Source organism: Nicrophorus vespilloides, unplaced genomic scaffold (assembly GCF_001412225.1).
Source record: "Nicrophorus vespilloides isolate i.1.1-1 unplaced genomic scaffold, Nicve_v1.0, whole genome shotgun sequence".
NCBI classification, from domain to species: Eukaryota; Metazoa; Arthropoda; class Insecta; order Coleoptera; family Silphidae; genus Nicrophorus; species Nicrophorus vespilloides.
Genome location: NW_017098731.1, coordinates 17,072 through 43,522, shown reverse-complemented (window position 1 = coordinate 43,522; position 26,451 = coordinate 17,072). Strand labels below are relative to the sequence as shown.

The window sequence follows — 26,451 nt, the reverse complement described above, 5'->3', positions numbered from 1 at the left end:
GGAAAAATTTTAAATGTAATACAATGTAATCTTTATATAATATATACATCATTGTTAAAATATAGTTTATTACGTACCAAAAGATGAAACCATTCAATCACTGCAACGACAACATAAAACAATAAGAGATAACATAATTATTTTTATTTCTAACTATTTTTTGAAATGTTGGACATAATTAGAACTAAATTTTCAATCGAAAAATGATCAAAATTGCTACGTCAATGACGTTTCTTTTAAAAATTTTAGTATTTCTTCCCATAGTCAATTTTCTCAGTTCAATTACATTTAAATGATTCTTCCGTCAATTACTTTGTGCAAGTACTAAGAAGATGAGACTAATACTCAAATGGCTTTTAATTCACAAGTGAGTTGATATTGTATTGTATTCACGACAATTTGCTGACATTTAAAGAAAACGATCGAAATTACTCAGTTTGTGTTTCAAAAATGAAGTCCATCAATATCTTGAAGTACTAAGATGACCGGTCTAACTATAGTGAAATGGCTTTTCATTCACAAGTGAGTTTACTATTTACATTCAACATTTTAATATAACAATTCAATAATTTCAGTTTATTCTACGCCTCATACATTATTTATCAGACCTACTTTCAAGAGCGATGACGCAACTATGATCTTCAAAATCAGGTATTATATAATTATATTATCACATTTTTTTAAATTTGTAATTTATTAGGTTATCAACTTTACACGAAATCTCCATTAATTTTCGATAATTAATAGAAAAAAAATAATTTGAAATAATTACGTTGTAAACTGAAAATAAAATGGAAAAGACAATATCGATTAGATGCAATAAAACTAATGAACTAATTGTAGCTTTGTTTCTAATTACTGTTTATTTTCTTGCAATGTTCGGTGAAAATTGCATTTATCTATCGATTCGCAGCAAACATGTTTAATAGCTTAAGTTAATGGATTTGTTAATGTTATATAAGGAATAGCTATGCAATTTATTACGTAAACGGCTTTTGCACATCGTGCAATGGATTTGCTGGAATTTCCAAAATACCTTTACATTCTCACAAAGGTAACATTGAAATATACTGTTTACTTCTTTTGATTTCAACAATTATTTTCGCAGGAATGCGTGAGCAAGTTACTTGGATTCAAGGATGTTTCCAATATACTGATTGCTTTGTTTTTGACGATCTCGATGACTCCGTTTGCGGTGACGTTTTTCGGTTTTTGGATGCTGTTTAGATCGTTGATCGATGCCTTACTTAAAATGGTTTACAAAGATAACTACGTGGGTCTGATGGGTGGCATCGATACGAGTTTGATTATCTGCGACAACTGCCCTCAGTTGGTTGCGTTCTTGGAATATGCTGGAACTGTTGAGGAAATGGAAAGGGCCGCAATCAAGGCTGTCGACGAAGCGATGCGCTCAAAGTACGAAAAAGTGTTTTATTTTCAAGACACCTTCATGGGTTACTATTACTACCATAAGGGTCTAGCAAGTGCGTCCAGTTTCGTACAGTTATGCACGTTCGAAGGATCTGAACGACTCACTAAAAAGCAGTTGTCCGAGCATCTCGTGGACACGAGGAAAACTCCGTTCATAAATAATGGTCGAGCCATGTTTTCGCTGAATATCTGCACAAATCCAATTTATTTTGATGACGAGCCGAACAACAAGAATATTTACGCTGTCTCGTTCAAGTTTAACCATTGTTTAGGTGATGCTGGATGTTTCATCAAATTCGTCTCGCAGCAAATTGGCGAGTTGAAGAACTCGGAACAACCAAAACCTTCCAATAATACGAACGTTCCAACATCAACCATTCTAGATACTATAGTTAATAGTAAACTATTGTCTATTCCATTTACTGATGTCGACAAGAACGTTTTACGTGGTTACAATAACCGGATTGAGGTAAATTATATTTACTTCAACGAAATAAATCCGAGACGATTCAATACTCTCAGGAATATTAGAAAAAAAATGGGAAATGTTAACCTGAGCAGCATAATCGGTGCTTGTTTAGGACGCAGTTTACACGATTACTACAAGAAGGTAATATCTGTTTATTACTGTTTACGAAAACAATTCGTGAGATTCAATTTCAGGTAGGAGCATCAATCCCCGATGTGATTACGAATGGTCACGTGATCTCAACTAAAATCCCAGAAATCGGACCGATGACCTCTTCCATATCGGCCGTAATGATCAAAGTCCCAATTGGAAAGTTCCAAGATAATCCTTTGGTCGAGAACGTCAAGTTTCTGCAGCATCAGTTCAAAATGATTCAAAACACTATGGACATTGAGGTTTGGCTTTAATTGCCTTCTCGAATTTATCAATATCAAGTAATTATTTAGGTCAGTTTCTGGTTAGCCAAGTTTGCTACAAACTTGCTACCGGATTGGATTACGAAGACTTTGCTTTCGCTGATTCAAGTGACTATCGGTTTGACGAACTTTCAAGGCCCAAGCGAGTTCACTTTATTCGGAAACGGCGACGTTAAGGATTTAATCATTTTACCGGATAAATCTCCTGGAATCGGTGAGAGAAATTTCAATCGGACGAATTCAATTAGAAATATTCTTTTTCAGCCATCCACATACTCGTTTACACCTTCAAAAGCGGCTTACACATCACCGGAACCATCAATAAAAGTGTGATCAGCGATTGGGAAAAAGCTCAGGAGATCGTGGATCGAACTATTTATTATCTGGACGAGTTGGGTCGTACTTGCGAAGAAGCAGATATGAAATGAACATGGGCATAACGACAATTTTTGTAAAAGTCATTATTGAAATTTGGCAAGTAAACTTTGAGTAATTAAATTTTGATAAGAACCAAGTTTATATAATAAGATAAAGCATTTTGTAAACAATTTTGTATCTAAACATCATGGATTTTCTCCAAATGGTAACGTATTAAAAATTAATTAGTGGTAATTGCTTTTTATTTATTTATAAATTTTTTGGAAAATATTTGTGTATTGGTCTAATTTTGAAGAAAAGAAGAAAAAAATAGAGATGATGTTTATCTGGAGCGCTGTTAATGACTCGTAATCTCTTTGGACAGATTGCGGCTAAGTCCAAATAAATTATCATCATTAAATGGATTTATCGCATATGATAAATAGTATAGTGAAACTCTTGGACCTTAGTCAGTATTGGAATCATGTAATAAGTAGTCACGCTGAAAGTGAAAGTGTGAACGAGAAAATGAAAGTCATGGATGTAAGTTCGATTTTATTTGTTTTCAATCAATGTTCTTTGCGGTTCGTGGCTTCGTATTTCTAAAATAAATAAATAAATAAGCGCGTTTTAAGTTAAGTTATTTTGCTAAATATCACCTGCTTTGCTATGCTATTTAAAGTTTTAGCAGAAGAATTGCCAGTCGCTTCGACCATTGTTTTGAACGTGCCAAAAGGTCTTTCCAAAAGGGCGTACGGGGCGTCGAATTCCACGATTCTTCCGGCATCCATCACCAAAATCTTATCGGAATCCATAACCGTGTTTAATCTGTGCGCTATGGTTAAAACGGTGCACTCGGAGAACTTTGAACGTAAAGTCTCTTGAATGAGGGCATCCGTTTGAGGATCGACGTTGGCCGTGGCCTCATCCAAAACCAATATTTTGTTGTTCCTTATGATCGCCCTCGCTAGGCACACGAGCTGTCTCTGCCCCACGCTGAAGTTGCTTCCTCCCTCGTAAATCATCGAGGATAAACCGGAGGGCATAACTTGCACCACTTTCTTGAGCTCCACTTGCTCGAGTGCGTGCCAAAGCACGTCATCCGAATACTCGTCGAAAGGGTCCAAATTCTGGCGCATCGAGCTCGAGAACAGGATCGGCTCTTGCGGTATAATCGATATTTTATTTCTCAGCAATTGCAAAGGGACGACTGTGCTTTCGATCGAATCCAATTCGATTTCGCCTTCGATGGGAAACAGCTGAAATAAAGCAACGATTATCGAAGACTTTCCCGCGCCCGTCCTTCCGACAATCCCAATTTTCTCGCCCGCTCTGATCAACAAGTTGATATCGCGAAGAACAGGTTTCGAATCCGAACCGTAGCTGAGCTGCACATTCTTGAACCTAAGCCTTCCCGTCTTCGGCCATCCCAAAGGCACTTCAATATCTGGCCTCAGCTTCTCGATCTCCAACTTTCTGTACTCCAAAATCCTTTCTACCGAAATCATCTGGTTGTCCAATTCGCTCCATTGCCGCATCCCCCATTGCAGTATCGAAATCAAGTACAGAAACTGCGACAAAATTAAGCCCATCTCGCTACCATTCACACCTGAAATTCACCGAATCAATGCGTGTAAATCTCTAAAACCAATAAAAAAAAAACCTTCATCCATAACAATTAAAATCAATACGATGATTGTTATGAATATTATGCAAATCAAATCCACCCACAATCCGTACGCCCTTTGCGAAGCAATGAAAATGAACCAAGCCGAACTGTGCTTATCTTGGAAATTATCGAATTCCTTGATTAAAGTATCTTCGGCTCCGTAAGCCCTAATAGTGCTCAGCCCATTCATCGACGCAGTTATGTGACTGAAAATAGGACTTCTTGCTGAAAAAACGCAATTTTAATAACGAGCGAATCAACAATAACTCTTTCCATTAATCTCACTGGTGCTTTCCACTCTTTTCACGCTGATACTGGTCCTTAAATAGACCACTCGCATCGTAAATAAGATTAGCAGAAGTACGACGGATGGTATCAAAAGCCACGGGTTTACAATTGCGGACATGATTAAACTGCCGGATAGTGTCAAAGTTATTTGTATTACGTCGAAGAGCAAAGATGGAATGTATTCGTCGGTGATTCCGAGATCTTTTGAGAATATATTCAGGATGCGACCGGAGGGATTTCTGTGGAAAAAGTTCATCACGGAATTCGTTAACCTTAGCAAGATGGTGCGGTGCAAATTCTTGGCGGCTTGCACGAAGAATTGGTAGAAAAATATGGTGCGCGTCAGGGCCATCACGATGGTGAAGAACGTTATTCCGGAGTATTCGTAAATTATCGTCTGACGCATCTCAATCAGCGATGATCGATTCAAGAAATTCATCTCTTCCTTGGTAACCCTTAAAAAGAATATTTAGTGCGAAAATATTCTTAAGAAATGTTAATAATACCATAAGCTAATGTAAAAATCGTTGAAATTCGCAATTGCCTGAGTGCAAATGAAAACTAGGATCAAAACTGTAGCTGTTAAATAATTTCCACCTGATTTGAAGTATGAGATATAAGTGCTGCATTCGATTCCACCTTTCCCTCGGTTTTCTTCTTGCAAAACTTGATCATCATCAATAAATTCATTCAGTTTTATGCTCTCTAAAATCTCGTTATGAACTTCAATCTCTTCTGGTTCATCCAAATCTAATTCCTCGTAAGTGCCGATGCTCTGAGAAAGGCCTTCGCGTAAAAGTAAAATTCTACCATCTCCCTTCAAATACTGTATCTGATGCGTAACTAAAACGCATATTTTATCTCTCAAGAATCTCTTGATGCACTCGTTGAAAATCTGCTTTCCAACGTTTGGATCAACAGCGGAAAGTGGATCATCTAGTAAATAAATATCTGCTTTTTTGTAGACGCAACGCGCCAAATTGATTCTAGCCTTTTGTCCGCCGCTCAGACTTTTTCCTTTCTCTCCAACTAAAGTCTTATCGCCGAAAGGAAGCAAATTGAAGTCAGATTCTAAAGCGCACACCCTGCAGACTTCCCTGTAACGCGTCTCTTCGTATTTCGTTGAAAAAATTATGTTCTGTCTAACGCTTCCTGAGAATAACCAGCAATCCTGTGAACAGTATGAAACTGTTCCAGAGACCTCGAGTTTTCCGCTAAGGATTGGTAACTCTTGCAAAATTACGTTTAATAAACTAGTTTTACCGCTTCCTACAGCGCCTATCACAGAAAATAGTTGCGGTTTGCTGATTTCTAAGCTGATGTTGCTCAAATGATTCTTGCCGCTCTCTTCGGACCATTTCGCGCTTACACCAGTCAGCTTGATTTTCGGATCGGAGCTGCTCGTTTTTTGCACTGGAAGCTCGCTGTAGGTCAAAAACTCTTGAATCCTCTTGATGGAAATGTGCACCTCGGCGATTGCAGTAATACTGAAAGGTAGTTCTGCCGTGGCCATGGATCTCATCACGTTGTATATCGTTGTTACGGCGAAAACTTTCTCGGCGGTAATCGAGTGGCCCATGAAAACATAAGAGATGAGGCTGAGGAAGATGGCAGCTCTGGAAACGAACACCTCGCAGGAATACGAAGCTCCCAGCAGGAATTTCTGCTTTCTAATAGTTTGGATTTCTTTTCTGCAAATAGAATTAATTGATAAGTGCGTGTTTTTGCTTGTAAGTTGAAGGCCACTTGCTGCCGAATCGATGTTATCAGATCGATGAACGGCTTCTCCCAAGTGTACATCTTAATCACTTGCATCCCGGAGATAAGCTCGTTCATTATCCTGACTCGTTTATCTGTGGTCATCGCCGTGGTCAAACGCAGCACCGATGTTCTCTTACCGACCCACACTGAAATGCATTATGTAACTGATGCAGCAATTAGATAACCCAACGAATCTATTCGTTACCTAACAGCGGGAAAGATAATAGGAGAAACGCGAACCCGATCAAACCAGATACGCCGATGTTATTGTATATTAGGTAAGCGCCGACGACTGTTTGGATCGGGGTCACCCAGCAGCTGTGAGCGAACACGAAGTTCTGATCGAATTTGCTGACATCGTTCGAAAGCAGATTCACCAATTGACCGACGGTGAATTTCTCGAACGTTCTTCCATCCAAACGAAGCGTTTTCCGGTACATCAACGAGCTGCAGCCTACTCTCATCTTCATGGCGACATGATGAAACCAGAACATCGCAGGATGCAGCATCACCTTGTGCGTGATCAGGAACAAAGCGAGGATGCCGCAGTACATGTACGCCTCGTTAACATCTTTAAAATCCCTGCTGAAGTACAGAACCAATTTTCCAATGAGCAAAGGGGAAACGATGCTGAAATCTGAAAGCTATTAACCGTATTGCAATTAAGTCAATTGATCATCTACATTAATCCGATTTCCCTGACGAAATTGAAGAAACCGATGGCGATGAAATCGAAGCCAAACACTTTTAGCAGTGCCAAATGCAGAGCCCATTTGCTGTTTGTTTTGTTGGCCGGAATCCAAGCCGCCTCCAACTTTTCCGCAACGTTTTCGGCCCTGTCTTCGTCCAGTGGCTCGTACAGAGATTCCTCATCGATACCCTTCTTCCAACCACAATAAAATACCGGAAACATATACCTAAATAAACAAATATTAGTAAACACAAAACATAATTTTGATTCTCCAAATCATTTTCAATTTATTCAAACACAAACGTTTATTTTATTCAATTTTACAGTTAATTAATTAATTGTTAATTTGCATTGAAAACAATATGAATTTATTCTAAAATTCTAAATGGAATTGTCGTAATAGTGAATTTGTATTAAATGAAATAAAAACTTAATTTTATGGATATTGCAACAAAGTGATTAATTTCCTATTAAATTACAAGCAATAATTTAATGTTAAATGTTTTTTTTAGCTTTTCTAAACATAATTTTGATTCTCCAAATCATTTTCAATTTATTCAAACAATCAGTTTATTTTATTCAATTTTACAGTTAATTAATTAATTGTTAATTTGCATTCGAAACAATATGAATTTATTCTAAAATTCTAAATGGAATTGTCGTAATAGTGAATTTGTACTAAATTCAATAAAAACTTAATTTAATGGATATTGCAACAAAGTGATTAAATTTCCTATTAAATTACAAGCAATAATTTAATGTTAAAATATTTTGTTAGCTTGATAAAAGTATCCCGTTTAATTTACGACTCAATAAAATATATATTTTTTCTTTCGGTATAAACTAACATGAATTACTGTGATGTTTATTGCTAAAGTTTTCTATTTGTTTATTGTTTCGTTTCGTTTTGGAACTTACAGGAAAAATAGAGACGAAAGCAAATTGCAGTTCTTCCTTGGATTGGGTTTGCGTTGGGTGGACGACTTCTTGTCAGGAGTTTGACCATCATTACCTCCCTGTTCATGGTTCATTTCGTCACTTACAGCCGCGACGCGTCGTCAGGATAATATAAATGCCGTTGCTCCCATTATCTTCGCGATTATTTACGCTGACCCAATAATTTATAAATAAAACTGCTTAATAAAAATTGCAAATAAATTCACGAACAAATGGAAATGAACATTTTTTTTATATATATATATTATTGCTACATAATGAAAGCGTTGATATAAATAAAATGAAAAGAAAAGGAAAACCATGATCTCGGTAGAACAACCTTCTACCTCATGCAATGCGTCGCGGCGGACCGACGGACGGACGGACGGACACGGTGACGAAATGATATATAAAAAATGTCTAAATTTAAATAATGTTTAATTTTAGAGCCTAGGTTTTCGTGACTTTGCTTGAGTCCAGCAGCAGTTGCGTGAATCGGTGGCATTCGACAAGTGCGCGTCTCGCGTACAATTTCTGGTTTGCAAGTAAACCAAACACCCTTTCATTGTTTACTTCAATTTATATATTTTTTATGCAAATCATCTATTATTTAATAAACCCAAGTTGCTGTTTGTTTGTTGCAACAAATGTCGACAATTTTTTTTAAAAGGATTCTTGTGTTCCGCGCGGATTATCGTACGATACGATAAATAAAAATAAAGTCCGTTCTTGAAACTTGCTTAAAGGATAACAAAAAATAACCGTGTACTAATGATGTTACAGTAATTGAAAAAAAAATACGAATAAATAACGCGTTCGAATCAAGGGAAAACGCAAATGCAATCGAAGTTATAGCCAGCGACGAAGTGATCTAGTGAGTGCATCTCCTTACATCATTAACGTAAATTGTGAATCATGAATGAGGAACGTTTTCCCGATCTCAATGGATATTTATTTTTCTGTTGCTGTTTTTCTTTTTTGTTACCGAAATACCAATGTTGACTGTGTTTTGGCTTGTGTTTCTATATTTCTTTTTTAATCTATAAATACAAAAAACGCGCATTCCGACTTATCTCCTCGCCTCATTCCATTTACTTACGTATTCTGTCTTTCTTCCTTTCAGCAACGGCTGAGAGATATCATGGAGGTGCTGCACATGCCGATATACACGTTCGTTTTCATCAAGGTAATTTCAAGGACGATTAATAACAAAGAAATCAAAATCAAAATAATATTGTTTTATTTTCAGGTGTTGTTGATGCGTTTGAGCTTCATCAAAGATTACAAGGAAGCAATAATTATCGTCTCGTGTCTTCTGACTGTAATAATAGCACCTTTGGCGTTGATCGGTTTCTCGATATTCGTGTTGTACAGAAGCCTAATCGAATGGATCTTGAAGCGCATCTACGGAGAAGATTACTTAGGAATAATGGAAGGCATCGACAGTATAAGTTGTATCTGCGTTAACTGCAATCCGTTTCTCGTGGCCTTGGTCGATTTCGATGGAGAATTGGACGAACTGAAGACTTTGCTGCACGATCAAATCGGTCAGCTGATGAAAACGCAGCATCAGAGGTTGTTCTGCCTGCGCGCATCCTTCCTCGGTTACCACTATTTCTACAAGTACAACTTGAAACCGGAAGATCTGATTTCGGTGATGAAACATACCGGAGTTGGCGTGATGAACAAACGGCAGTTCTCTGAAACGCTTTCCGTTTACGACGAGAAGCCGATGCCAATGAACGACAGGGCTCTGTTTCAAATTCTCTTGTGTCCAGAGAGGATCGAAGTCGATGGTAATAAGGTCGTTCCCATTATGTATCGTGTCCATCACTGCGTGGCGGATGGGAAATCTCTTCTGCATTTATTCAGCGGCGTTTTGGCCGACAACAAGAACGGATCCATCAAAGCGCCGCAGAAACCGATTCAGCAAGTCGAGTCCAGGAAGATCGATGTGGGTAGAGCAGTGCAGTTCATGAAGGACGTGCATATTGCAGAGTTACCTTTCACGCAGTTCGACGATAACTGCTTGAGGGGACTCAATTTGGTGGAAAGCAAACATTTTGTTTGGTTCGCGGAATCGCAACCCGTTTACTTGCAGAAGATCAAGAAGCTGAGGAAAACTCTCAGCGGTGTCGCATTCCTCGACATCATCAACACCTGCCTTGCCTCCAGTTTACACGATCATTACCAGAAATCTGGTAAACCGATGCCGAAAGACGTGATCGGAGGCATCGTTCTATCGCCGGAAACGTCTAATTCCTACATGACTTACGGAAGCCAAGAGTTCACTCTTCAGAACAGATTCACCGCCAGCGGCGTCCGATTACCGATCAACATCGACGGCGAGACAGGAAATAAATTGTTGACGAGATTGCGTTTAGTTAAACGGCAATACGACGCAATCAAAAAAGCCTTCGACGTTCAAGTAATTTCAATTACCTTATTTTTTTTTTAAACAAGCTAATTAATATCACTAATTTCAGTTCAGTTATTGGGTAACCCAGAATATCGTCAGCTCGATTCCGTGGCCATTCTCCAAATGGTTGGCCTATAAACTGCAGATCACTGTGGGAATCAGCAGTCTTCCGGGCTGTGACTACTTCACCTTCTTCAAAGGACACGACGTCAAAGAGTTCATTCTGTGTCCACCAAATTCTCCCGGAACAGGTACATCGACAATCCTAAAATTCTTCATAGCAATCGAAGTTTTAATCGATGTTGCTTTTATTTAGGTCTGCATATAATCATCTACACGTACGGGGGAAACTTGAAGTTATCTATGAGCGTCGATAAGAGCATTATTCCTAATCGTGAAGATGCCCAAGAGATTATTGATAAGATCGTTTATTACGTCGATGAATTGACGAAAGCCTGCGAAGAAACCACAAACATCATACTTTAATTCTAGTATTAAACGATAGTTTTTACCATTACCTTGGTAAATTATAAATACCAAAGTAATGGAACATGTACATGATATAATGTTAATTTGAGAAAATGTAATCAAAAATGTTTTGTTCATTTGAAATTCGAATATTGAATTGAAAAAAATATATATTTTTGTAACTGTTACAAAATAAAATATAAGATTTCCACGTAAAGTAATTTCGATTCTTGAATTTCATACATCCCTTTCTGGGAGAGCCTTACTATATTTAGCTGCGTCTTTTCTATACAATAAGATATATTTCAGAAAGTTACAAAAATGTGTGTATTTGGTTGCCTAAAATATTAATAATTATATTAATATTTCTTGTGGTTTTAATATAGATTTATCTCATTTTATTTAACAATATTTGTTGGCCCATTTTGGACTAAAATGTATCTTTTTTGTATAGAAATATTACGCAAATAAAATTAATCTCGCTTTAATCTAATTTCGATCAAAATGCAATCTGGGGAATTAGTTATGAATTAAGTAATGAAATATATTGTTGTTATTGAAAGTAATCAATAAATAAATATAACTTTTTTATTAAATATTATAGATATACTTTTTTATACATAAACTATTTCGTACAAAGTAAAGAATGTGTAAATCCAGATAAAATTTAATAACATATCAAACGGAACACAAAAATCAATTCTATTAATGCCTGATAAGATAAACACGATAACTAATTGACGATAGTAGAGAAAGTCCTAATAAGCATTCAAAATAAGTGAGTTTACGAGGACGGGACAATTTGTCGCGTTTCCCAAATTTTCGTTGATTAATGGATTGAAGAAGCCCCGAAAATGTCCAAAAACTTTTCGGTGGTAAGTTTAGAAGATCTTAAATCGAGTATTGGTTAATGGTAATTTTGATTGAAGGGCGATTACATTTGGGTGAATCCCCCGTCCAACGGGGAATTCGATATACCCATGGGCGGAAAGGTGTTGGCTATTGAAGCGAAGAGGATTCGGATCAAAACGGAATCCGATTCAGAGTTCTTCGTTGGGATGGAGCAGCTCGTCAAAACCATGCATCCTTCGTCGGTGAAGGGCGTGGAAGATATGATAAATCTTGGAGATCTGCAGGAATGTTCGATCTTGAGGAATCTGGAAATGCGATATTCACAGAAATTGATTTATGTAATTCGATTGCACAACGATTAGTCAGCAGCCTCCGTAATGCGTTTGTATTTTCAGACATACACTGGAACTATGTTGGTGGCGATAAATCCTTACGAAATCTTGCCAATTTACACGAATAATTTAATCAAAGAATACAGGAACCAACCTATAGGTAACTTACCACCACACATTTTTGCCATCGGCGACAGCAGTTACTCAAGCATGAAGGAAACGCACAAAGATCAATGCATCGTGATCAGGTTCGTCAACAATTTTTATCATATATTTCCGAAACTGTTAACACTCATTTTAGTGGTGAGAGTGGAGCTGGAAAGACGGAGAGCACGAAATTGATCCTGCAGTATTTGGCCGCTGTCAGTGGAAAGCATTCGTGGATCGAGCAGCAGATTCTGGAGGCAAATCCGATCCTAGAAGCGTTTGGAAACGCCAAAACCGTGAGGAACGACAACAGCTCGCGTTTCGGCAAATACATAGACATTAATTTCAATCGGGAAGGAGCCATCGAGGGTGCAAAGATTGATCAATATTTGTTAGAGAAGAGCAGAATAGTTTACTTGAATGAAGGCGAAAGAAATTACCACATTTTCTACAGTCTACTCGATGGGCTGACGAAAGAGGAAAAGAAAAAATTAGACCTGGGTTCCGCCTCCGATTACAATTACCTGAACCAGGGAAAAACGTTGAAATGCGAAGGACGAAACGAAGCGAAAGAATTTGCTGATATTAGAAACGCTCTGAAAGTGCTCAACTTCAGCGATGAAGACGTTAGCAGCATGTTCAGTATATTGGCGGCAATCCTCCATTTGGGTAACATCAAGTTTAAAGGCGTCAACGTTTCCAATATAGAAACATCTCAGATATCTGACGGTAATCTGTGCAACAAAATCGCAGGTCTTTTAGGTATCGATAGCAAGGATTTGAATACGTCTTTGACGAAAAGAACGTTCTTCGCCAGCGGCGAAAGCGTCATCAAGGAGTTGTCCAAGGGACAAGCGTCTGAATCGAGAGACGCATTCGTTAAAGGTATTTACGGAAGAATGTTCATTTTCCTGGTCGACAAAATCAACGAGACCATAGATCAAACAAAGATGAAGCGGAAATACTCGATCGGCGTGTTGGATATCTTCGGTTTCGAGAATTTCAACGTGAACAGCTTCGAGCAACTCTGCATAAACTACGCAAACGAGAATTTGCAACAATTCTTCGTCCAGCACATCTTCAAAATGGAGCAAGATTATTACAAAGCAGAAGGCATCGATTGGAAGAACATATCTTACATCGATAACCAAGACGTACTGGACATGATCGGAATGAAGTCGATGAACGCAATGAGTTTAATTGATGACGAGTCCAAGTTTCCCAAAGGCACCGATTTCACGTTGCTCGACAAGATGCACACGAACCACAGCAAGAACGCAAACTACATCAAACCCAAGTCAGATTTGGAACCACTTTTCGGCATCAAGCATTTCGCCGGATCCGTTAATTATCATGTACCAGGATTTCTAGAGAAAAATCGAGATTCTTTTAGCGCGGATCTCAAGAAACTGCTGAAGCTCAGCGAGAATGACTTGTTGAGAAAATTATTCCAAGGCGATTCCAGCGATGACTCGGGTACTAAAAGAAATTTCACGCTCTCCTCACAATTCAGAACGTCTTTGGATGTGCTCATGAAAAGTTTAAATCAGTGCCATCCGTTCTTTGTCAGATGCATCAAACCCAACGAATACAAAAGACCTAAGGTAGATACAATTACATATTCAAACTATGCATATTTCATTTTAATTATTTCCTTTTTGAATTTAACAGACTTTCGACCGAGCGTTGTGCACGAGGCAGCTGCGTTATTCCGGTATGATGGAAACTGCAAAGATCAGACAGGCCGGTTATCCCATCAGACATACGCATACCGAATTCGTAAACAGATTCAGATTCTTGAGCAAAGGCGTCGGCCCATCCCATAAGACGGATTGTAAAAGCGCGAGCAAACAAATTTGTCAAGATGTGTTTAAAGATGGAGAGGATTTCCAGGTTGGACACACCAGAGTGTTCTTGAAAGACCATGATAACGTCAGACTTGAAGACGAACGATCGAAGGTAATCATGAAGTACGTCTTGACGATTCAAAAGGCCGTTCGCGGTTGGATATGCAGAAAGAGATTTGTTGAGTTGAGAGCCGCTTCCATTATCATCCAGAAGTACTGGAGAGCGCGCGGTTTGCGCTCGAGATTCTTGAAGATCCGACACGGATATTACAGGATAAAAGCGACAATTCGCTCCAGACAGCTGACTTTCGATTTCAAGAATATGCGTAAGAGAATTGTAAATCTGCAAGTGCTTGCCAAGGGTTACTTGGTCAGACATAAAGGTAAGTTGGGCAAGATCTTCGAGGCTGTCAGATTGAGACGAGTCGAGGAGAAGCAGCTGAAGAAGTCCGGCAACAAGAATTACAAGCAGATTGCCGAAGTGGCGATGCAGAAGCGTTTGGCTGAATTGGATTTGGAGTACCAGTTGAAGGAAGAACCGAATGAGGATCTGCAAGCTACGCAATTGGTGGACGACGCGTTCATATTCCTCGACGATTCGGAAACGGCGAAAACACCTACAGAGAATAAACAGTTCCTGGTAAGAATCGAAGGCAGAGATTTTATAATAACTCAATAATTATGTAAGCATCCTCAAATATCCCTGCAAATAAAATCTAATTCTAAACAGTCGCTTTTTTTATTGTTCAATTTATCATCAGTGATTAATGGCTGTGTTATTAATTTTCAGCCGAGGCGAGATAAGGCTGATATCAAATATGACGAGGATTTATCCGAATACAACTTCCAAAAGTACGCATCGACTTTCTTCCATTACACCATTAACCACAAACACTCCAAGAAGCAGTTGAAGATATCCCTGCACGAGGTACTTCCAACTCCGGACGATGTTATTGCCGCTCAAGCGCTTTGGATTACCATCCTCAGATTTATGGGTGATTACTCGGAACCCGCATATGATCCAACCACAAAAGAATCCGTAATGACTCAGGTCAATCAGACGGTGAGTCGCAGCTTCACCAATCGTAAGGAATTCCAAGAGATTCTGAAGCAAGAGAAGGCTCAGGCTTCTATGAGTAAAGCGGACAGACAGAAATACATCCGAATGACCCTGAAGAGGAAAGATAAATTATTGGAGGATGTCAGAAAAGGTTTAGTCGAGGATAGCTTTGCTCATGATAGCTACTCGAAGTGGAACAGGGAGCGCAGAAAGTACCTTGAAAAATTGCATTTTATCATCGGTCACGGAATCCTTCGTCCCGAATTAAGGTATAAATAAGATATGTCTTGAAACATTTTTTTTATGAAATTAATTATTTTAGGGATGAAATTTACTGCCAAATCTGCAAGCAACTGACAGACAACCAGACGAGCGCTTCAGTTATCAAAGGATGGATTTTAATGTCCCTCTGCGTGGGTTGCTTTGCGCCAAGCGAACGTTTTCTGAAATATCTAAAGCAATTCATCAGGTGCGGTCCTCAAGAGTTTTCCCAGTATTGCGAGGAACGCTTGGATAGAACTTTCAAGAATGGTCATAGAACGCAACCTCCCAGTTGGTTGGAATTGCATTCCATTAAGAAGAAGGAACCGATCGTTGTCAGGGTTACATTCATGGATAAAAAATCGGAAGAGTATGAAGTTGATTCTGCGACGACCGCGGAAGAAATCTGCAAGGAAATATCGACTAGTCTCAATCTGATGGATAACTTTGGATTCTCTTTGTTCATTACTGTTTGCGATACAGTCATGTCTTTGGGAAGCGACACTGAGCATATTATGGATGCGATTTCGCAATGCGAGCAACACGCAAAGGATCAAGGCATTTCGGAAAAGTCTGTGCCGTGGAAACTGTATTTCAGGAAGGAGATCTTCGTGCCATGGCACGATGCGACAACGGACGCGGTTGCGACAGACTTAATTTACTGCCAAATTATGAACGGCATCAAACACGGAGAGTATCGTTGCTCCAATGGAGATATCGCCGCAATTGCAGCTCAGAAATACTACATCGATCACGGAATCAATATGAACGAGAAGGTCTTGATGAAAGTAATCGGCGATTATATTCCCACTAATTTGTATCAGAAGGATTCCTCTTGGGACAAGAAAATTGTAGAAGCGTTCAACAAGAGCAGTTGCGTGAAGAATAAGAAATCTCCTATTTCTGTTAAGGAGGATATCGTCAAGTACGCTAAATTTACGTGGCCCATTCTCTTCTCCAAGTTCTATGAGGTCATCAAAACTTCTGGACCGGAGCTGCCCAAGAACAACATGATCTTGGCCATCAACTGGACGGGAATTTATATGATCGATGATCAGGAGCAAATCTTAATGGAACTGATGTTCTCGGAGATTTCGTACATCAGCTTCGAAACCAATTCGAACATCCCGACATTCTCACTTAACACTATTCGAAAAGAGGAGTACGTATTCAAAAGTTTAGAAGCGAAGCAATGTCACGATTTGATCCTTTACATCATCGATGGTTTGAAGAAGAGATCGGTGTACGTTGTTGCCGTACAAGATTATAAGCATCCGAGCGAAAATCCCTCGTTCCTGGTTATTAAACGAGGTGATTTGATTGTGCTGAAGAACGGGTTGAACGGTGAGAGCATTGCTAATGCCAGTTGGGGTTACGGAGAACTCAATGGAAAGGTCGGTGACTTCCCGATGGAGCAAGTTCAAATTTTACCGACTCTGCATAAACCTCCAGCAAGTATTCTATCTGCATTCAAGAAGGAAGGAATCTTCGACAGAAAGATGACCAAGAATGTGATGGCAACGATGCAGCGATTGAAATTGTACACCCTAGCCAGTTACGCAGCCGATCATTTCAGGAACGTGCGAAAACACACTACTGCAAGGACTTCCGTTCTCACTGCAGCTCGAAGAACATCGAAGGAGGAACTATGGACGTACACAAACGTTCCAATTAGACAGCCGTTACTGGAGAAACTATTCGAACACGACGAACTATCAAAGAACGCCATAGAATCTTTCATGGCAATTATGAAATATATGGGAGATCTTCCCGCGCCTAAACCTAAAATAAGCAGTGAATATACGGATATTATCTTCGAAGGCGCTCTGAAGCACGACCTGCTCAAGGACGAAATTTACTGCCAGATCATGAGGCAACTGACTTTCAACAAGTTCAATTTGAGCGAGGAGCGCGGCTGGGATTTGATGTACTTGGTGACAGGATTATTTGCCTGCAGTCCTCCGCTCATAATTGAGCTCAATAAATTCTTGAATTCACGCACTCACCCGGTCGCTGCGCTTTGCACAGAGAGATTGGCTAAGATCCAGAAGGTCGGACCAAGAATCAAAGCGCCGTTCTTCGTCGAGGTTGAAGCTATTGAACATCGAACCACGCAGATATACCACAAGATCTATTTGCCGGACGACAACGATGAAGCTATGGAGGTTGACTCGATGAGCAAAGCGTCAGATATTTGCAGTGCTATTGCTTCACGTTTAGCACTGAATTCAACCGATGGCTTCAATCTGGTTGTGATGATGTCCGATAAAGTATTCACAATTCCGGACAACTATTTCATTTACGACTTCTTGCAAGAACTGTTCGAATGGTTGAAGAGGAGCAAACCGACGTGGAACAGTGCGGCTCAAGTGCAGGCCGCCTTCCAAATCTTCTTCATGAAGACGGTATGGATGAACACTGTACCAGGAAAGGATCCAGTCGCCGATTACATATTCCACTATCCTCAAGAGCTTCCCAAATACTTAAGAGGCTACCACAAGTGCACGGTGCAAGAAGCCGTGCAATTAGCAACGTACATCCTTCACGTCAGATACGAAAACAATGCGTTCGGTGCTTTAGCAGCGCTTCCGAAAATTCTCAAAGAAATTGTTCCGGCCGATGTGTACAAGATTAAATCTTCGAGCGATCTGCGTAAACTAATAACGAACGCATTCAATGCAGGTGGCAACATGACGGTGGAAGAGGCTAAACTGAAATTCCTCAAGGTGCTTCAATCTTGGCCGACTTTCGGATCGGCGTTCTTCGAAGTTAAACAAACATCGGAACCCAGTTATCCGGACATTGTATACTTCGTTATCAACAAAACCGGAGTTAACATTATGCATCCACAAACAAAGGTAAATCATTCATATCGTTTGTCTTCAATGTGCAATTTATAATTTCTATTTTATTTTAGGACATACTGATTACATACGAATTCTCCGAATTGAACAATTGGTCTTCGGGCAACACCTATTTCCAATTGACCATTGGAAACGTCATGACCAAAACTAAATTCTTGTGCGAAACTCCGCAAGCGTACAAGATGGATAATTTGATTAATTCTTATGTGGATTTCATAAATAAGACTAAAATTAAGAAAAGTGGACCTTTCGTCTTTTAAGCAAATATTGGATTAAGGATTATGTTATAAGACAAACGAAAGATGTAATTTGCATTAGAAAAATATATTATTAATATTATTGATAATTGCGTGAATTGATTAAATGTAATTAATGGCTTTTATCGAAACATTTTCCGTAGAATTTGGTATTGAATTTTGGCATAACAATTTCCAAATGTCTTCCATCGTAGAACATGTTGAATTCGTAATGGCTGGTCATGATGTTGACGACGTTGCTCTCCTTGGCCCACAAATAGTACACCCATTCACAGGAATATTGGGTGTCAGACACCTCCTTTCCATCGATGTTGAAGACATAATGTCCGTCCTTGGGGTAGACTTCGAATACGTGCGAATTGTGAAGAACTTTTACAGCCTAAGAATTTATATAAAAAAAAAACAAATATTAGTATTATTTATCAACAATGTGTTGTGTTAAGTTTGGCTTACGATGTTGTCAGTTCCCTCGATCCTCTTGGTGAAGACGCCGTGATGGCAGCTAGTTTCTTCATCTCCAATGTACATGGTCCATTCGGTCGGCATTTCGTATTTAACGTACTCATCGTGTTCGTTCTCATGGGAAGATTCATCAATTAAGCATATATGGGTCATACCCAAACGGTACATCGATTTCAACAGTCTGGATCCTTCGGTGTTATCTGGCCTCATGATCATGTTCCACAAGTGCCACTGTTTGGGTACTAACATATTAATATCGAATTTATCATTGTGTACAGTAATGTACGAGTCGGTGCTGCCCATTGGGAATTCGAGGATCACCTCGGTTGTGCCCTTCTCAATTACTTTGCTAGGCCTTTCAAATTCGACCAAAGGTTTGTAATAGTTATTGTGAATCTTGGCCAAGAAACCAGACAAGTATTCGGACGGTATGTTATGAGTTTTAACGTTGAATGTGTATTTCCTGAGAGAAGTGTAAGCTTCGTAACATTCCATGCTTTGCAGATCTTCCACATCGGCCCACAAACGCTCCTCGCAGAGCTTGTACTGGTGTTTTCCAGACTTTTGCTCCTCGGATTTCTCTCCGACACCGGTAATTTTCAAAATGACATCGCTGTCGCTGCATTTGGTTTCTTCGGAATGACTAGTGGCCACGTCTAAGCTTAATTCAACTTTGTCGTTCTTCCATTTCTTCGAACCATCCAAGCAAATCATGAAGTTGTTTTGTCCAGGGATCAAACGGCTGATTTGCATCTTAAGTCCTCTCCATGTTTGTCCGGTGTTGGCTTCGCTGACTAAGGTCATGTCCCAAGTCCTGACAGCCTTCTCTTTGTTCTTGAGGACATAAGTGGCACGCCAGTTGTATTTGGCTCCTGGCCTAAGAACGGTATCGCATTGTTTAAATTCAGAATTCAAACGGATTGTAAGATCGTTCTGGGTGTATGGGAATTCCAGACTTGGCTCTAGTTTGTACAGAAGGCCGTTCTTGACTGGTCTCGGTTGGAGTAACATTATTTCAAGCCAATGCTTGAAGATAGAAATTGAATGACCTACGATAGTTTCATGGTTAAATTCCATCAAATCCAATAAATTGTTGGCATTAATGAATTGGAGGTTTTCCATATGACGGTCAGAATCGAATGTTTGGACAATCGTTTTGTAGCCGGTATTAACGTCATCAACTTTCTTGAGGACTTTCTGCGGAAATGAAAAAATCATTATTCATTTAACATTCAATTAGTGTTGAATAAAATTACTTACAGAATCATCAATGTGCAATCCAACGACTTCGAAGTTTTGGTTCTTCGGGCTGCATTTCTGCAACAATTTAGTTTCGAAGTCATCCTTAACGAATACAATCGATTGAACATGCGATTTGAGACCGATAATATTGTCCTCTGCCTTATCGAATCTCTTCCAAGACAGTTTCAAGCTTCTCTGTTGTGGGTTGAAGACCAAATCGAAACGGGTTGGGAAAGCAACATCCAAAGCGTAATACTTGTTGACTCCTTGCCAAACATCGGCGATTGGATTGTAGAAGGAGAGGCCGCGTCTTGAGTAAGTCCATACTTTCATGGTGCTCTCAACGTGGAAGGCAATCAACTTGTTGGCATTCTCCTTGGTGATTTCGAAATCAAAGTATTTGACGGATGGAATGTATTTTTGGAAGACAATTGGGAAACCAATATCGGATGTCATGAAGATGGTGGTACTAATCATATAATCGATATTGATTAATCGTTTGACCAAATTGGTTTGTTCATCGGCCCACATACTGAAGAACTTGGAGATGTCTTTAATGTTATCGCAGTTGTAGTTGTAGTCCATAACGAATTGGTTGTTCTTTGAAAGGACAATGTTCAAATGGAAATCTTTGTTGTTTTGGATGTCTTTGATGACCTTCATGAATTCGTCAATTTTGAACAGAGATCCGGTTGGGTTGTGGATTTCAATCTTCAATGAATCGGCCAAATGCTTTTCCAAGCCTTCAATTCTGACCATAACTTCGTAATCGCCAACTGTAGCCCTGTCGAAGTGGTATTCAGTAGAGAACTTATGGAAAATAGTGTTTTCGGAAACGATCGAAACAAGATCCATTTTGAATCCAGCATTGTACAGTTTGTTGTTGTAATCCATGACGTTGTATCCGGTAATTCCAAAGAACTGTGGCTTCTCAGTATATCTCAAGATTTGGTTGAGTCTCATCGCAAAGAATTCGGAGCATGGGTCAGTAGTTTGGGACATCTTCTGCAGGTAGTTGTAGTGGAATTGGTACAGATCGTTTCTGCGCTCGTTCTGTAGTTGCCAGTAGATGTTAATCAAACGGGACAGGTTTGGCCTAGATTCCATGATAATGTAGTAAGCATAGATTCTCAGAGGCATACCGAGATGGGTATCGCTCATGATGGGCAAGAAGACTTCGAAGAGGAGGTCTGGGTTCCTGCTGATCATTGGCATGATGGCATTGGCGGCGACCAATCGCAGATATTCATCTTCAAACATTTCTCCTTTTACAGCTGGGATCAAGTGCTCGACAACGGAATCCATTCTCATGTTTCCTAATACTTGCATGTAGTGAATTCTGAGGTTATAGTCTTCGGTGGCCTTCAGTCTCTTCATGATCTCATTGACGTACTTTAGGTAATGTTTTGTGCTTGGGAATTGAGCGGTGTTCCATCTTGGTTCAGGCAAGGAGTGCTTGCAACTTTCTTGGCTCCTCATGATGTGGCTGTTCTGGTTATGTCTGACTTCCTTGTAAGTGGCTTTTTGCACGATATTGGCAAAGCAGTAGAGCGCAGCTTTGCGTGTATTCAACGTGCAGTCATCGCCCAGGTTCATCAAATCTTCCATATCATCGACAAGCTTCTTGTTAGGAACTTTAACTGACAAACCCATCTTTTCGAGCATTTCAATGGCAACATTCTCCTTTACTTGCCTAGCCTTAACCAATTCCTTAATGTGATGCATGGCACCGGCGGTTCCAACGAGAGGAACAATGTTGTAATAGATTTGCAAAACTTCTTTGAATTTATCTTCTTCGGAGATGCTGGTCAAGAGCTTTTCGTGCATTTTCTTGAAGGAGGTAGAGTCCATGTGCATCATTAGTCTGACGATGCGGTTGACGAGTTGTCCATGTTCGTGATTGACTGGTTTATCGTCGATGTGATGATGCCTCAAGTATTGAGAAGCTTCGGTAAGCATTTTGTAGACCTTTTCGACCAAGTCCTCTTGTTTCCATGAGCGTCTGCCGTTGGTGATGTCTGGCAATGGTCCTCCGACAACATCTTCAATGTTGGCGGTCTGATAGTTGAAGCCATGTTGGAAGTTCTTGAATCCGCAATCCAATTTGGTCTTGATTGGTTCGACGGTCAACAAATGCAAGGATACGTTGGAGAAAACGTGGTAAGCTTCGGATTCGCCTTCCAATGGATGATAGTAAATTCCGCCGGTGGCTTCAATCTTATCCATAACGTGTTCACCGTCTTTCTTGATGATGTTGTAAACGCGTTGGCTGTCAGCAGTCAATGGTTCGCTATATTTAACATCGCACATTTGCGGGATAACGTTGGATGTTAAAGCCTCGTGCATGTATCTGGAGCTGTCGGTTTCAAGCATCTTCTCAACTCTGACAAAATCTTTCCTTGGAATGACGTTGTAGAATTGCTTAGTTTTACCGTGAAGACCGTATTCTTCGCTCTGGAAGGCATACGATTTTTCCGAATCCAATTTCAAATGTTGCATGTCCAATTGCATGACCGATCCCAAAGCCTTTTGGAAATTGATGACGAATTCCTGTTCGCATTCGGTGGCAAGACCGACGGCAATTCCAGAGGCGTCATGGACGACTTGGAAGGTCTTGTATAACTCGGCTAATTCGGCTGGCAAAGGAAGTTCGGTGGCTTCGAATTCGTGCCAATCGTTGTACTTGCCATTGTGCATCTTGTACTTGAGGTCGGAGAACTGCATGAAGGTCGAATTCCTGTCGTTTTGGACGTGCAATTTACCATCGAGTACCATTGCAGAGGAGTAGTAAGCAGGTACGTGGGTGCCTGCCTTTATGGTAGCATGATAATGGTAAACCAATTCCTTGTTATCCGGAATCAGAGATTCGAAGCCACTTGCGTAGCCGAGAACCGCTGCTATCGCTGCAACAAAGAAATTAAAAAAATTAGTTTTAAACTTACACAGGACTATTAGACGAGATTACCTAGCAGTAATGTTGCTTTGTGATCCATGTCGATGGCTCAACTGAAGCAAACTCGTCGGATCTGTTCTTTTAAAGGGATTCAACATGCAGATAATTAAATCTTATCTAACTCTTTTTTTTTGTGTTGCTAACCTTTTAGACGGTAAAAAATAATAATTTGATTGGAATAATATTTACAATTTTAATTTAGATACCCCCGGTATGACCCATACTATCTGGACTGCTTGATTTCTTCTTTTCTCATCTATTTTCACATATTGTTACGAGCCGATCCAAATGTAACAACAATATATTATTGCATGCATTTTTTTTTTGTTTCTGTATGCTGTAACCATCCAAAATCAATCGATGATAAGTGGATTGCATGATTGTGCTGCATCTGCGAAAGCGCGATAATGTGCATCCGAAAGAAACAAATTTTCCTAACTGCACTTTATTTATTTTGTTTCTAATTATCTCGAAGTTATCATGACATAATAACATATTATTGTTTATTCGTTTCAGGACTTTGATAATTATCAAATTTTAGTTTTGGAAACATTCCAGATGTACACAGTTTCTGTTATCTGCATTTATACAAGTAATTAAAATTTTTGTACGATAATCGTCGCAGGGTTACAAAAATAGGGTAGTAACAATTTCAAAAAATAGTTGTTCTATTTCTTTCAAGAATCCCAATGCGTCAAAATTGATAAAATGAAATAAAAATATTATTGAAAATTATCACTAGAAAAATCGCAAGCCCGACAACCGAAATCCCGACTATATTAAAATCCCGACTTTTATTATTATAAATTTCTACAATAACATTTTTATGGTAGTTATGGTTTATAGTTTTATGGTTTTTATGATTTTGATATAGTCGGGATTTTGATTGTCGGGATTTCGATATATTCAAGATTTCCATATAGTCCGGATTTTAATTGTCGAGATTATGGTAATCGGGATTTCAAGAGTCGGGATTTTAATATAGCCGGGATTTCGATGCACTCGGGATTTCAATATTAAATAATACCTATAAACAAAATTGATACAAAGGACAAATGAATAATAACAAACAAAATGTGTTCTATACTTAAATACAAAGAGATATTGACCGCAGTCTTTCCGTCCTAATTATAAATATGTTTACTATTGAGTTTAAAAGCAACAGAAGTTTTTGATTTTTGTTTTCAGAAATTAACAATAATCCTATTAATATTTAGTTACTACTTTTGTTTAAAATTTAACTTAGAGATTAACTTATAGATATAATGTTGATTATAGTTTAAGGTTTATTTAAACAAATAAAAGTGATAGAAAGGTAAGATTTAACTGGCAAATAAATAGCAAATTGACACGTGCACGTTCTTGTTTGCATTTAGTATCAAAATTGATATGAATCTATATATTTTTAATCTAATATAATTCTAAGAACTCTGTGGTATTTCCCAATGTACAGATTATATAAAAAAAATAGATCTAGCTTTAACCAATTTACATTGGTATGTATGGGAAAAACATTTGAAAGTTTATTATTTTCTGCAAAATTTATCAATCTGTTGTGATAACCGACAACCGAAAGATCGTCTATTGAAATCTCGACGTTCGAAATCCCGACTATACCAAAATCCCGACTACCATAATCCCGACAATCAAAATCCTAACTACCATAATCCCGATAATCAAAATCCCGCCTATATCGAAATCCCGACAACCATAAAAATGTTATTGTAGAAATTTATCCCAAACATATTCTACTCATTGTCAAAAATTGGCAGGTTGTGAATAAAAAATGGATACAAAAAAAAAATATAATAATTAAAGTCACTGTCGGGATTTCGATATAGTCGGGATTTTTATTGTCGGGATTATGGTAGTCGACTACACCGAAAACCCGTCTACCATAATCCCGACAATCAAAATACCGCCTATATCGAATTCCCCACTACCATAAAAATGTTATTGTAGAAATTTATCCCAAACATATTGTACTCATTGTCAAAAATTGGCAGGTTGTGAATAAAAAAAGGATACACAAAAAATACAATAATTAAAGACACTGTCGGTATTTAGATATAGTCGGGATTTTGATTGTCGGGATTATGGTAGTCGACTACACCGAAATCCCAACTACCATAATCCGGACAATCAAAATCCCGACTATATCGAAATTCCGACTACCATAATCCCGACAATCAAAATCCTGACTACCATAATCCCGACAATCAAAATCCTGACTACCATAATCCCGACAATCAAAATCCCGCCTATATCGAAATTTCGACTGCCATAAAAATGTTATTGTAGAAATTTACCCCAAACATATTTTACTCATTGTCCAAAATTGGCAGGTTGTGAATAAAAAAAAGGATACAAAATAAATATATAATAATTAAAGACACTGTCGGGATTTTGATTGTCAGGATTATGGTAGTCGACTATACCGAAATCCCGACTTCCATAATCCCGACAATCAAAATTCCGACTACCACAATCCCGACAATCAAAATCTCGCTTATATCGAAATTTCGACTACCATAAAAATGTTATTGTAGAAATTTATCCCAAACATATTCTGCTCATTGCCAAAAATTGGCAGGTTGTGAATAAAAAAAAGAATACAAAAAATAATAATAATTAAAGACTGTCGGTATTTAGATATAGACGGGATTTTGATTGTCGGGATTATGGTAGTCGACCATACCGAAATCCCAACTACCATAATCCCGATAATCAAAATCCCGACTACCATAATCCCGACAATCAAAATCCCGACTATCATAAAAATGTTATTGTAGAATTTTATCCCAAACATATTCTACCCATTATCACAAAGGATACAAAAAAAAAATAAAAATTATAATAATTAAAGACATTTTCTGGATTTCTATATAGTCGGCATTTTGATTGTCGGGATTATGGTAGTCGGGATTTTGACATAGTCGGGATTTCTAACGTCGGGATTTTGAGCCAGCCGGGATTTCGAAGATCGGGATTTCGGTTGTCGGGCTTGCGATTGGCTCCGACCAAAAATAGCCAAATATTTAATTGTTCAGCATAAAATCAGTTGCATAATATAAGGATACGAAATCGAACAAATTGCGAAATTAACGTTTCTCAAACTTAAACATTTGAAAGAACTCTATTTATAGAAAAAACATAAATATTTCTGTGACTCCCCCTTTTTGTCACCCACTGGGGGTTGACACTGCTACTTTGAGAAGCACTGGCGTAAATGATAAGTGAATTGTAAAATGTTAGCTAAAAGGTGACCA

General features: G+C 38.7%; 5 protein-coding genes across 5 annotated transcripts; 3 read left to right on the top strand and 2 right to left on the bottom strand.

Annotated features, from left to right (window-relative positions):
• The first annotated feature begins 976 nt into the window (after positions 1-976).
• On the top strand, positions 977-2,919 carry LOC108563088. Its single transcript, XM_017921667.1, has 5 exons — positions 977-1,054; positions 1,109-2,041; positions 2,095-2,295; positions 2,347-2,530; positions 2,581-2,919. The coding sequence occupies exons 1-5, from the start codon at positions 1,010-1,012 to the stop codon at positions 2,742-2,744; spliced, it is 1,527 nt and encodes a 508-aa protein (XP_017777156.1). The 5' UTR covers positions 977-1,009; the 3' UTR covers positions 2,745-2,919.
• Positions 2,920-2,969: 50 nt separating this feature from the next.
• On the bottom strand, positions 2,970-8,113 carry LOC108563075 (probable multidrug resistance-associated protein lethal(2)03659). The gene is made up of 9 exons (XM_017921648.1): positions 8,001-8,113; positions 7,109-7,308; positions 6,597-7,028; positions 6,381-6,537; positions 5,137-6,321; positions 4,628-5,085; positions 4,337-4,567; positions 3,333-4,282; positions 2,970-3,275 (listed from the first exon to the last, which is right to left on the bottom strand). The coding sequence occupies exons 1-9, from the start codon at positions 8,111-8,113 to the stop codon at positions 3,243-3,245; spliced, it is 3,759 nt and encodes a 1,252-aa protein (XP_017777137.1). The 3' UTR covers positions 2,970-3,242.
• A 365-nt stretch (positions 8,114-8,478) lies between these two features.
• LOC108563078 lies at positions 8,479-11,009 on the top strand. The gene is made up of 5 exons (XM_017921652.1): positions 8,479-8,892; positions 9,142-9,204; positions 9,268-10,446; positions 10,505-10,688; positions 10,754-11,009. Exons 2-5 carry the CDS (start codon positions 9,160-9,162, stop codon positions 10,921-10,923), a joined length of 1,578 nt encoding a protein of 525 aa, XP_017777141.1. The 5' UTR covers positions 8,479-8,892; positions 9,142-9,159; the 3' UTR covers positions 10,924-11,009.
• Positions 11,010-11,698: 689 nt separating this feature from the next.
• On the top strand, positions 11,699-18,552 carry LOC108563081 (myosin-VIIa-like). The gene is made up of 8 exons (XM_017921655.1): positions 11,699-11,780; positions 11,835-12,095; positions 12,153-12,337; positions 12,391-13,840; positions 13,908-14,723; positions 14,874-15,412; positions 15,466-18,262; positions 18,322-18,552. Exons 1-8 carry the CDS (start codon positions 11,760-11,762, stop codon positions 18,526-18,528), a joined length of 6,276 nt encoding a protein of 2,091 aa, XP_017777144.1. The 5' UTR covers positions 11,699-11,759; the 3' UTR covers positions 18,529-18,552.
• A 21-nt stretch (positions 18,553-18,573) lies between these two features.
• Positions 18,574-23,263, bottom strand: LOC108563082 (vitellogenin-5). Its single transcript, XM_017921656.1, has 4 exons — positions 23,195-23,263; positions 20,248-23,132; positions 18,979-20,184; positions 18,574-18,904 (listed from the first exon to the last, which is right to left on the bottom strand). The coding sequence occupies exons 1-4, from the start codon at positions 23,220-23,222 to the stop codon at positions 18,638-18,640; spliced, it is 4,386 nt and encodes a 1,461-aa protein (XP_017777145.1). The 5' UTR covers positions 23,223-23,263; the 3' UTR covers positions 18,574-18,637.
• Between the last annotated feature and the right edge of the window lie 3,188 nt (positions 23,264-26,451).